Source organism: Nothoprocta perdicaria, unplaced genomic scaffold, assembly GCF_003342845.1.
Source record: "Nothoprocta perdicaria isolate Ctin4 unplaced genomic scaffold, notPer1 scaffold_66, whole genome shotgun sequence".
Lineage (NCBI taxonomy): Eukaryota > Metazoa > Chordata > Aves > Tinamiformes > Tinamidae > Nothoprocta > Nothoprocta perdicaria.
In genome coordinates, this window is record NW_020455932.1 from 152,065 (window position 1) to 164,068 (window position 12,004).

Consider the following 12,004-nt stretch of genomic DNA (forward strand, 5'->3'; position numbering starts at 1 on the left):
GCCGCCGCCGCTGAGGACTACCACGAGGCCGAGGGCGCGCGGGGCCGGGCCCGCGCCGTGGAGAACCAGTACTCCTTCTACTGACCCTGCGCCCTGGGCCACCGAGCTGGACTCGGCGCCTCTTGCCGCCAGGTCGGCCATGAGCTGCTCCTCTTGGCGTTGGGAAGCGACGTCCCGGATGGAGCCGGCGCCGGTGCTGCGCTTGGGGCTGGGAGACGGAAAACATGTGTGGGAGCCCGCGGAGCTGGCGGCAGCCTCCCCTTCCCTCCTGGCCTTGGGAGCTTGCTGGGCTCCTGGGAAAGTTCAAAGCAGAGGCCTGAGGTGCTCCTTCCTGCAGCCCAGCCTTCCCGTGGGGTAAGTGTGGCCAGTGCCCTTGGCATGGCGCGTGCCCCCCGAGTCTTGCACAGGAGCTGCCGCAGGGCGCCGGCATTGCAGGATGCCCCGGGAGGCGAGCGATGTCCCCGGACACCGCTGTGCGTGCAGCTCCGCCAGCCCCGCGCTCCCTCTCCGCTGCCAGAGCCGCCAGGGGCTCATCCCACCACGCTCCTGAGGTCCCACAGGAGTGTCCAAGGAAGGTGCTTCCTACTCTCTGCCAGGGCTTTTTCCACCAGAGAATGTCCCTCGTTCAAGGAAGGTTCCTCCTGCTCCTCTGCCATTTCCATTCCTTCGCCCTCTCCCTCTTTGCTGGAGCTACAGGGATAACCCTGGACAAGCGCTCTTGGCCTCCTCTCTTGCCCGGCTTTCAAAGCGGAGCTCTCGGCAGGGGTGTCACCTCGGCCGTTTTGTCACTGTGGCCGGGCAGTGCTGCGCTCTGCTCCATGGCGATCACTGCAAGCCGTGGCAGCGAGCCCACATCATGGCAGCGAGCCCACTTCATGCAGTGGCCTTGTCCACACGGGCACCGGCAGCTGCCCCTCTGGGCTCCCCACTGAAAACACTACGGATCTGCAGTCGATGCTTTTGAAGGTTTTGTTTTCTCATAGAAATTGAAATGACAGAATGCCAGAGCCCTGGCACAGGGTGCCCAGGGAGGCTGTGGAGTCTCCTTCTCTGGAGGTCTCCAAACCCACCTGGATGCCGCCCTGTGCCGCGTGCTCAGGGTGTCCAGAGCAGGGGTTTGGACTAGATGATCTCTAGAGGTCCCTTCCAACCTCAACCATTCTGTGGCTCTGTGAAACGCCCAGGAGGCGCAGGAGGAACGGGTCCGCTTCCACATGGGCTAACAGCTACACACAGCAGAGCTGGCAGGTCAGGTTGGCTGTGGGGAGAACCGGGATATCCCTCACAGAACCAACGTGTCGGCTGGCAGGAGCAAACCCAGGCAGCAGTCACCTTTTGTAGTGACTGACGTGGCACCTAGAGCAGCCACCACTGCTTTCTCTCCGGGTCTCTCGAGCCCTCGGGCAGGATTACGCGCCAGGACGCTTATGGAGGCTTTGCCTGGGGAGTTGCTGTGTTGGGCAGTTGTGCGTTGGGTCGGGCTTTCTTTTTTTCAAGGTGCCTTCTTCCCTGAGCTAGCAGAGCGCGTACCCAGCTCTCCTGCCAGAGCCGCTCGGTTTCTCCCACCAAAGGAGCAGGGAAGGTGTCTTGGGGGCTCCTCCTCTCCTGCCGCACGAGAGCAGGATGGATGTGCGGGATGTGGCCAGGAGGTCCCGTTCCTGCAGCACGCGGCACCGTCACCCCAATACACAACCATTGTGGCTGCACCCGGCTCAGCACCTGGCTTGGAGATGTCCGGAGCAGCCTGTACAGCTCTCGGGACACCTCTGAGCACCGCAGGGAGAGGCCACATGCTCCTGGTCAGTGGGTTTGATACAGACCTGCTTCCTTCACACACACATGGCAAAGAGGGGGGAGCGCTGGCTGCAGCTTTGTCACCCTTGGTCACCAGGCCGGGCGGTCGTGGGTGGGAGCACTGCCTTGGCGCTCTGTGTGAGGGTTGTTTCTTCATCTTCTGCATTGCAAGATAGGAGAAGGAGGGGGAAGCAATGACCTGCAAGCAAAACTGTTAATTTGTAAATAGGGGAGAGTCTGGAAGAGTTTACTGTTCTGTAGAATAAATTAATTTTATTTAAAAAAGTGACTTGCTAAACAAATGGAGAAGTTGAGTTCCAGTTTTAAAATAAAACCACTTGCAAAAAGGACAGCATATTAACAAGAGCTTGGGCCTTTTTTCCTGGGTTTGCTGTATGAAAAAAAAAAAGTTCCTTGTCCCTCCACCTCACAGGCTCCTGCTGGGGAGCTGGTGGCCATCCGCTTTCCGGGAGGTCCCCGTGTGCTCGTCCCACGGCATGGCAGCAGATGGATGCATTCATTGCCTGTCTGCACAGTCTGTTATTTTCTTTGGTTTGTCCTTGGAAAGTCAACCCAGAAGCAGACAGCAACGCAGATGACACTGATGCCCATGTCTGCCTCTCCTGCATGCTGGTTTCTGCTGGATCCCCTGGGAAGGCTGGTGCGTTGTCCCTGCTGGGCAGCGTGACGGATGTGGCTCCCAGACACAGCTAGCACATGGCTTTGGGAGGGCGGCAGGCGTGACGCCGCTCTGCAGTCAGGACACGGTTGCATCAGGGTTCATTCAGGAATAAATTCCCTCCCTAAAAGTTTCCAGAGTGCATTAACTGCTCCTGGTTGGCTCATCCATCAGGACCTGGGCAAGGTAATGGCTGTCTGCAAACGAGCTCCCTCTCTGTGCCCACCAGGAAGGCGGTGAAGGCTGTGCTGGGAACAAGCGCTTTGCTGCCGCAGCGTTCCCAGGAGGGCAGGGACAGGCAGGACAGTCCTGCGCACCAGGCCTGGCGATGCACGGGATGCAGCAAGGGTCTGCACTCATTCCCTGCTCGTGTGGTTGGAAAGCTGGCTGCTCCCGGGCCTGTTTTCCCCCTGCTGCTTGCGCGGGCTCTGTGGGATGGCAGGCAACCGCCCATCCTTTCCTTGGGTTGCGTGTTGTCGCCGCACAAAGCAGGGAGGCGGATGGAGCCAGGTGGTGGTTTCCCGGGTGGCGGCCGTGCCCGCAGGCACCGCTGCCCTCGTCCAGGGCTCGTCACCCGCGTCGTGTCCCTGCTGCCAGAGCCGCTGTGCGGCCGCAGCCGGGCTGTGGCGGCGAGGAGGCCTCGCGGGGCTGCCAGGAACGCCGCCCAGCCTAAATTCACACCGTTCTTTTATGGATCAGGTCGGGGGGACAAGATGGAGGCCTGACCGCTGCCATCGCCATGGCAACCCCCGAGGATGCTGAGGAGCCCTTTGTGGAGAGCACGGGGGCCAGGCCGGGCTCCGCTCGGCTGCTCCCCGTCAAGGGGGTAACAAATTCACAGCGACTTAATAAATCAAGGCTGCGCAGGAGAACCAGCAGTCTACAGAGGAGCCGACCCTGCGGCCCTGCTCCCGCCGCCCTCCCCACGTGCGCGGCATGAAGCCGTGTGAGACGCAGCGTTGCCATCCAGTCCCACTCCGCACAATGGCCGCGCTGGCGGGAGCCGGTGATGGTGTTGATGTCAAGGCGCCCAAGTGGAGAAGACAGCGGCGGGGAGACAGATGCTGCCCGCCGTGGCACCCCCAGCCCTCACGCCGCCATCACAGCGCCGGCATCACCATGGCGCCCCCGCCGCCACCATCATGGCGTCCCCCCGCCGCCATCATGGCGCCCCCGCAGCCGCCGCCATCATGGCGTCCTCCCGCCGCCACCACCATCATGGCGCCCGCGCCGCCATCATGGCGCCGCGGTGGCCCCTCCTCGTCGCGCGGCCCTGACGCCATCAGCCGGCGGCGCTCGGCAGCGGGCGGCCCTGAGGCCGGAACATGGCGGCGCCCTCGGCCCCGGGGCCGTCGCAGCCCCGCGAGGGGCTCCCGGCGCTCTTCATCCCGCGCACGGCCGCCGAGGAGCAGCGCGTCCGCCTCGAGCGCCTCATGAGGAACCCGGTGAGGGAGGGCGGCCGAGAGGGGAGAGGGGGATACGCCCCCCACTCCGCACCACCTTCTTGGGGTGCAGGGAGGGGAGAGATCCCCGCTCCGCGGGGTGTCATGGGCGGAGAGGGGCCCCGTTCCCTGCGGCCCGGCTGCTCCCTCTGCGCGCAGGGCTCTGGTCCCCCCGCAGCCCCGCGCTTTTAACGGGAAACCGGGACCTTGACACGCGGGGCTTGAGCCTGGCCTCGGACACCCTTGTGTGGAGGAGGAGGAGGAGAAGGAGGAGGCTTTGCCCGATGAGTCTCGGCCGCCCTCTCCACAGAGCCTTCCGGCCATCCCATTTTTCCTCCGTGTGTCTCAGCTTTCCCATCCCCTCCCAACCTTCCCAGCAGCGGACTCGAGAGGTTGCCCTGTTCCTTTCATCTCTTCCCGGAGTTTTTGGTGGGAATGTGGCCGCTTTCCACACCTCTCTATGGAGGTGCTAACTTAGCCGCTCCCATTCCCACACGGAAAACAAATGCGGATACTTGTAGTGCTCCCAGGGTGTTTGAAGGAACGGGGGAGGATGCCTGGTGGCTGTTGTTTTCCAGTGCGCTCCCGATCCCCGTGCACAAAGAAGTTACTACAGCTTTGCTTGCGCCGAGACCTGTCAGCTGGGAGAAGAGTCTGTTGTCGCGCACCTACCGCCTTTCGGCAACATGTTAAGCTTGCAGGCTTTGCTCTTCGAACGTACTAACGTCTTGTATCTTTTCTTGCAGGAAAAGACTGTACTGATTCCTGAAAAACTGAATGAATGGGCCCCGCGACCTCCCCCGGAGTTCGTGAGAGATGTGATGGGTAAAGACATTGTACTTCAGATAAATCTAGGAATCAGGAACACTAGAGAAGTATTTGACAGAAGAGCTAGAGACAGTTCTTTATTGTTGCTCATTTTGCTGGAGAGGAAGGGTATGAAATGTGCTTTTCAGGTTGATTTTTCAATTTTTCTTGGTTCTTGAGATTCGTGTCTGCTTGTGGTCAAGGTGCGAAGTGCCAAAGGTGCCACGTCCACCACGTGGAACCTGTGCTGTGTTAGCTACTGCTGTATTGATGAATGACAAGGCATAAGTAAATCTGTCCTTTCCTTAGGTCACCAAGTCCTGTGAAAATTATAATTTTCAAGTCCTGGCTTTGATTTCTTTATGTTCAGATCGTGGTCAGTGAGGAACTTGTAGGTGTTTATATATAGTCAGTGGGGAGCTCACATCTGCGCAAGGAACCCAACTGAAATGCTCTGGTGACTCTTCAGTTTTATCTACGGGGACAAGGTGGCTTGAATTATGTTCACTATTTGTGATATAAACTGTATCTGCATGTATAGGTTCTTTATTTGGGACCTCTGTCCCTATTAATGATTCTTTTTAGATTCTTATAAAATCTGTTCTTGTTTCAGTGTAGTTTTTCTTGGACTAACAGTTATAAACTTGGTCACTGGCACTTATCTTGCCTGGAAAAATGTAGAGTGATGGTTTTTCTCACCTTTTTACTGATGTTCACTTTTATAAGGAGTGTTGAAAATAGGTGAGAAACAGACTCAATAGGATATTTTAGTTGGCCTCTCTCTAGAAGCAAGTGGGATGCAAGCTTGATTTCTGTGGTTCATTTACTGTCTGGATGTTCTGTGAAGTCTGAATTATTTTTAAGAGGAAGTAGCTGATGTTTTGATAGTTGTATTATTGAGTACAAATTATAATGACCCATAAGGGTGTAGTTTTGCAACTCACTTCAGCTTTTGCTTATGTTTGACATATAGGTCTGAGCTTATAAAAATGTTGATATGCTCCGTGAGCTGTTCCCAGTTCATTGTCATCTTTCAGTGCCTTTTAGCATGTCAAGCCCCTCAGCACCTAGCTGTAGGCACTTAAGAACATCTAGTATCTGTTATTTTCTAATATTTATACTGTATTTTTTTGTTGTAGGTTCCAGCGCTGGAGCTGGCAGTGGGGAGTTTCATGTGTACCGGCACCTTCGGCGGCGAGAGTACCAGAGGCAAGATTTCATGGACGCCATGGCTGAGAAGGTCTTCAGGGCTCTTATAATTGTTGTTTGTTTGCTTATATTTTTGTGGTTTTTTTTTTCTGTTTGGTATTTGTTACTTTTTTTTTTTAAACATGTATTTAGAATTCAGTTCCAAACCACCTTTGATCAGAGGAAAATGGCATAGGAATATGTGATATGCCATGTCTTTGCTGGCACTGAAACATTTGGTACTTTGTATCAGGCACATTTCATCTTCTGTGTTCAGCGGTGGCCCTAGCTAAGGCATGGACAAAATGCCTTAAATGCAAAAAGTGCAAAAATGTTTTTGTTCTCATTCTGAGAACAATGCTTTAAATGCTAGAAATGCTTTAAAAACTAGTAGAAATGTCTTTAATAATAAAAAGAAAACCCTAATATCACTTATATTTTACAGAGACAGAAGCAAAGCAAGTTTATGTGTGCAAAGGGTTTATGGGTTGGGCTTGGTGATCTTCAAGGTCTTTTCCAGCTATTCTGTCTTCTGTCTATCTTTGAGTCCCATGGTAGAAGAGCATTTCTCAGAGACTGTTACTGTTGCTCTGTCTTGGCCAAGATGAGTCCTTTGATTCATATGTTAATGTTTATGTCCCTCAAATTATTTTATTGCTTTTCCTCAAATTGTTTTATTGCTTTTACTGGAGTATTCTGAAGGGCAGAAGCCAAAAATCCCTAATCTATCTATCTATCTATCTATCTATTTATTTATTTTGGTTCATGCTGCAGGTAGAAAATGTTTTCTGGATAGACGTGATCCCTAGAACCATGGCTTTAGTATTAAAAAAAGAAAAAAGCCAGACAAAATCTGGCCAAGCTCCCTTCTGTATTTTGCTAAAAGACTTCTCCCTACAAGGACATACTTCGGAAAGAAGTACTTTAATTTAGATTGTGACCAAAGTGTAACATGTGCTCAATTACAGCAAAAACTAGACGAGGAATTCCAGAAGAAACTGGAGAGGAATAAGATGATCGCGGAAGAGCAAACAGCAAAACGCAGAAGGAAGCGGTAAGGGCAGATTGTTCCCTGGAGGTTGACACGGAGCCCCCGATGTGCGTCTCGTTGAACTGTGTATTTTGGATAAGCGCTTTCATTCTGGGTCCCCATTTATCATCTGAGAAGTCTGGCTGTGCGAATTAGTTTTGTTATTATTATTATGTGGTTTCTAAAGGCAGCTGTAAGCTTGCCCGGCTTTGTTGGGGTGGTTTATTTTCAGTGCCATTGCTGTCAGGATAACTTTGGCCTTGCAAACATTTCTTACCTACACTAGTGTAGACTGCAATACACCTTCCTGTGCTATAGCAAAGCCAGGAAGCCCTTGTCTGTACATCTGGCTTGAAGAAATATCCGTAACATCTGACTTCAAGAAGTTTAAGTGCAAAAGAGGTTGCTGCATCCTGGGTGCCAGTACAGGTTAGTGCCAGCAGAGTGTGATCAGAGGATGCTGCTGTCGTACATCAGTACGACTGGTCTAGTTCATACTTTGAGTCTGTGAGTGCTCAAAAGGCAATTGCTGGCTATAGTACTGCTAACATCCATAGCTGCTTCTGTCTATATCAGTGGTGCGTGTGCCAGCTCAGGTCTACTAAATTATATGGAAATGAAGCCTTAAGAAATATAAAATGTTTCACTCTTATGTTTTAGCCAAAATGAAACAGCAATTGCAAAGATTGATGCTCTGAGAAATAGTCTGAGAACTGTAATGGAGGAATTTAAAATCAGCACCCTGTGCCAGTCTTAACTTTTGAGAAATAGCAAGGTACCATGGCTCAGGTCTTGTAGAGGTGCTAACCCTGGGCAGCTTCCTTCTTGCCTCCTGTGGCTGAAAGCTCCTCGCCTGTGCAAAGTGACTCAGTGGTATGTTGTCACAAATGTGCACAACAAAACCACTGCTGACATTTCATTTTAAATTAGTGTGGTCCAACAGATGGCCAGCGAGTCGGATCTAGCCTGCTGCCTTTTCCCTGGTGGAGACAGAGAACAACTGCTGAAGCAGCAGATTGGGGCCCAACAGTTTCCCTTCTGGTTTCCCCACATTCTTCTTCGGGAGAGTTCATGGTCTAATGGTACCGAATGGCAGCAGCCAGTAGGAATCTCCAGCTTCCCTCACCAGCCTTTCTCTTCCTACCCAGGCAGCAGGTAGGGGAGCTGGCTCCCTAGCTTTGCTAGGTTCTGCCTTTGCTTGGCGAGCAAAGCTGGTCATCGGAGCTGAAATCACACCTTATGCCTCATGTTGCCCAGTGTGCCCATCACATTGATTAGGGAAAGTCAATGCATAATGCCTTATTTTTTTTTCAGTTAAAATGTATGCCACTCTTGATGACTTAATTTTGTGTTTGATTTCAGCAGTCCAGTTTTTTGGCACTGTTTCCTCTTTCTTGTTTTTTGGGTTGTGAAGATACAAGATATGCCTAGTTTCATTCTTGTTCCTGAAGATTCTCGTATACTGCATAGCTGTAGTTGCAAACACTTTGGGAAATAAACTTTTTTTTAAAAAAAAGAAGAGATTGGAAGAGAAGATACTGGAAGAGAAACCACATACAAGTTTCTGCTGATCTTATGTCTAAGTTTGTTCTCATTAATTTTGAACTTAAGTCTGTTTATTCCAAAATGCCTACAATCTGTCCCTTACCACTGTGTGATTAGAATGTGCAGAAGCATTAAAATATCAAATTTGCATAAGAGTTTTTTTTCTCTTTATAGTCAGAAATTGAAAGAGAAGAAACTGCAAGCCAAGAAAAATAAACTTGAACAAAAGAAGCAAGAAAAAGGTCAGTGAAATTTAGTATTCTTTTCTCAAGACTTAGTTCTGCTCCATAATTTAAGCCTAGAAGGGTTTATTCTACTCTCCTTATCAACTCCAACCATTCCTGGTATATGGTTAGAAAGCCTGGACTCTAACCTTGATACTTCAGCTAATATTTCAGAAGTTCACTCTGAAAGTCCTTTAGGTTGCAATTCAATCTTACAAATAACTTGGATAACTGAGATTTAGCTTGGATAACTTGAGATTTAATCTTACAAATAACTTGGCTGTTTATGAATATTTTCCCTTTATTGGGGAGGTTTTGGACAGCTAACATCATCTGAGTTTGTTGGCTGGATATTCTGAGAAACTGCAAATTGGAGACATTTTATACTTAAAAAGGCAGCATTGCTAAAGCCTGTTGTTTTTGTGTATATTTTTAATGTATATGGGAAAACAGGAACCGTGGTGAGAGTAAAAAAAAAAAAATACACAGACACACAAAAATGCACAGCTTGCGCAGCAAGGAACTGACGTAGAATTTTGTGTGCAAGAAACTGAGCTGCCCTCGTGCCATCTGTTCCACACAACTCTACTATTTCATGTAGAAGTAAACATGGAAACTCTGACTACCTGTACTTTCCTTTAGTGTTGAAAATTAGTGTTTTGTAGCATCCGTGTTTTATTCAGACTTTTGAATTTGCATCCTTTGCTTCCTTTGAATGAGTGCACTTTAGCTGACTCTTAAAAATAGTTCTCCTTTGGTGGATTAGTGCACCAACTCTGCGATAATTCTTAGTCTCAAAGTTAGAACAGTTCCTGATAATTCTGCTAGAACAATGAGCTGTTAGATATATTTGAATTGAACCATTGCCAACCTCCCATATTGTACTTGTGCCAGGAAGTCATTGCAGCTTTTTAAAAAGCTACGAGTTTATGAATTGCCACTGGGAGGAGAATTAGAGTATGAATTAAAAAAAAAAAAAGATAAAGTGTGCCTGGGAGAAAGGGAGTTTGGGTCAGAGCATGCCACTTTTGGTAGGGAACTGCCTTATACGTGTTGTTGAGCTCAAATGTTTATTTGGCACAATAAAAAATGCATCTTCACAAAGCCTCAATCCAAACTCCTCTGCCTTTAGAACAGTTTTAGCTTCTCTGAATTGTTCTATATATAAGATTCTATATATAAGAACAAATGCACCCCCAAAATCTGGATTTAAAGACACTGATGGCCAGTTTTAGTCTACTGAAAATATTTTTGTTTGTTTGTTCTTTTAAGAATAAATAAGTCCTTAGTGTGATTTGCTGTCTTTCACCTTTGTGGTTGTAAAAAAATTTTTAGTGTCTTGCTCTATTCTTGATGTCAACTGTTATGTTATTTTGAAGAGCTTTCATATGACAATACAGAATGTCACCACGTGGTGGCATCAGACAGCAAGTCCTATATGCCAAGTATAAATGGTGAGTGCTTGAGCTGACCATGGCTAGATTTGGGAGATGATTAATAACGATACAGGAGCTACTGGGGACAGTAGAATAACTAGGTGCAGTGGCATCCAGGTCCCACTTTGTGAGGCCTGATTTCCATTATCCCGTGTTTAGTTGCTATGAGGTGTTTTTTCTTCTGGTGTTTTAGCAGGTTAAGACTTTGAGAGTTTTCTGTGGACCTGATTAATGTGACACTTTAGAGCTCCTGCTTTTATAGTAGAGCAACCAATGTGTAAAAGATTTTGGCACCCTATAGAGATCCTGAAATATGCTGAGCCTGGCACGTGGCTCCCTAGTGCCTGCATTCTTTGATACTTGGTGATATTTAGAAGTTCACAAAAGTATGATATTAGGAAGGAGATAATGTATTGCTTTAGTGGCTGATAATTTTTGTCTAAAACAATATTCAGTAAGGAGGTGGAGTTGTTTAATAATGAACTAGGCAGAGTAGCAGTATAGTTTGAAGGTTAAAGGCAAGAGAATATTCTTCTGAGGGAGAATTCCATGCTCTTGAGTTTGACCTCACTTGTTGGAATTAGTAGGTTCTAATATGCATTTCCTTGGTACGTGGAGCTATTTTGTTTTGATGTACCTAACAAGGAAAACACAGAGGGATATGTTATGAATTTGTACTAATTAATACAACCTAGTATACGATCTGCTGACACCTGAGACTATTTTGTTGTGAGCTGCTTAACAAGGAAGACACACGGGACCATGTCTTACTTCACGCTGTTTGTGTTTTAGAGTCTGATCAGTCTCAAGAGCGAGCAAGCAGCAAGGAGGATGAAGAGGACAGCAAGGAGGAGGAAGAAGAGAAGGAAGATGATGCTGAAGAGCTAAGTTTCGTAATGGGAAGAGGATGAGGCCTTTCAGGGACCGCTGGAAACACTGTTCATTGCTTTATATTCAGGAGCATGAAAACCTGTCATCTCAGCCAAGCAGAACCCATTGGCGTATGTTATACCTGCTTAACGGTGGATGGCCTTCAAACCACCAGTCCAAGAGCTATTGATAGAGAAATGCCAAATAAGAGATCTTTTTCTTAACTGCTTGTATAACTGCTGTGCAGTCTGCTCGAGGTTTGCTCTAAAGAGTCAGCCATAAGTCTCTGTGACCCTAAAATTCTTCCTGACATGGCCTAGAGTGTGTTTTTTTCTCTCTGAAACCTAAAACATACCCATTACCATTTAAGGAAAATACTACTGTGAGGACTATGTATTCTACATATGTCCAAGTTGGTGGCAATGGGATACCTGAATCTAAGGGAAGTGTTTAGCCTAAAGTAGAGAAATGGTCTGTAGCCAGACTTCCCTGCACTGTGAGTGTTCTGAATTTGGGGTTTTGTATGGGGTCATCTCTAACCCAAAGAAATCAGTTTATGTTGCTAGACAAGTTCTATACATTTTTAAGCAGCATCCCTTTTCTATTGCTAAAACTATCCCTATTACCTTTCTTCTTTTTTTTTTTTTAATGAATAAAGGGGATGTATTGGATTGTTCTGTCTGCTTTTATTTAAATAGGGTTTTGGTAAAATGAAGATCTGCTTGCAGAGTTGGAAAATGGAATAGAAAGACCAAATGATGTGGCATCTATGAAAAAATGTGTTAGAAGCTGCATATGGAATGGTTTTGGCTTGAAATTAGAACAATATTTTAAAGTGTTCTGAAAGGATACATCTGCCAAGCCTCCAAATCTTCTGGTGGACCCAGAATGGCAGGATTTTGTGTCCAACTACATGTAATAACACCTACCTTTACCTCTGCTTAAGCTCTCTGCTTTGAACTTCGTGCTACCTGCTCAACACCATAACA

At 48.3% G+C, this 12,004-nt stretch overlaps 2 protein-coding genes across 2 annotated transcripts in view; both read left to right on the top strand.

Moving 5' to 3' along the window:
• The window catches only part of SH2B2 (SH2B adaptor protein 2), a 14,600-nt gene extending 14,325 nt beyond the window's left edge, over window positions 1–275 (top strand). The window contains exon 10 of the mRNA XM_026050138.1: window positions 16–275. Within this exon, the coding sequence (XP_025905923.1) occupies window positions 16–84 (69 nt within the window). The 3' untranslated portion in view covers window positions 85–275. The remainder of the gene's footprint in view (window positions 1–15) is intronic.
• A 3,504-nt stretch (window positions 276–3,779) lies between these two features.
• PRKRIP1 (PRKR interacting protein 1) lies at window positions 3,780–11,651 on the top strand. The gene is made up of 6 exons (XM_026050218.1): window positions 3,780–3,918; window positions 4,662–4,740; window positions 5,862–5,962; window positions 6,879–6,964; window positions 8,660–8,727; window positions 10,938–11,651. The coding sequence occupies exons 1-6, from the start codon at window positions 3,799–3,801 to the stop codon at window positions 11,054–11,056; spliced, it is 573 nt and encodes a 190-aa protein (XP_025906003.1). The 5' UTR covers window positions 3,780–3,798; the 3' UTR covers window positions 11,057–11,651.
• Window positions 11,652–12,004: the final 353 nt, after the last annotated feature.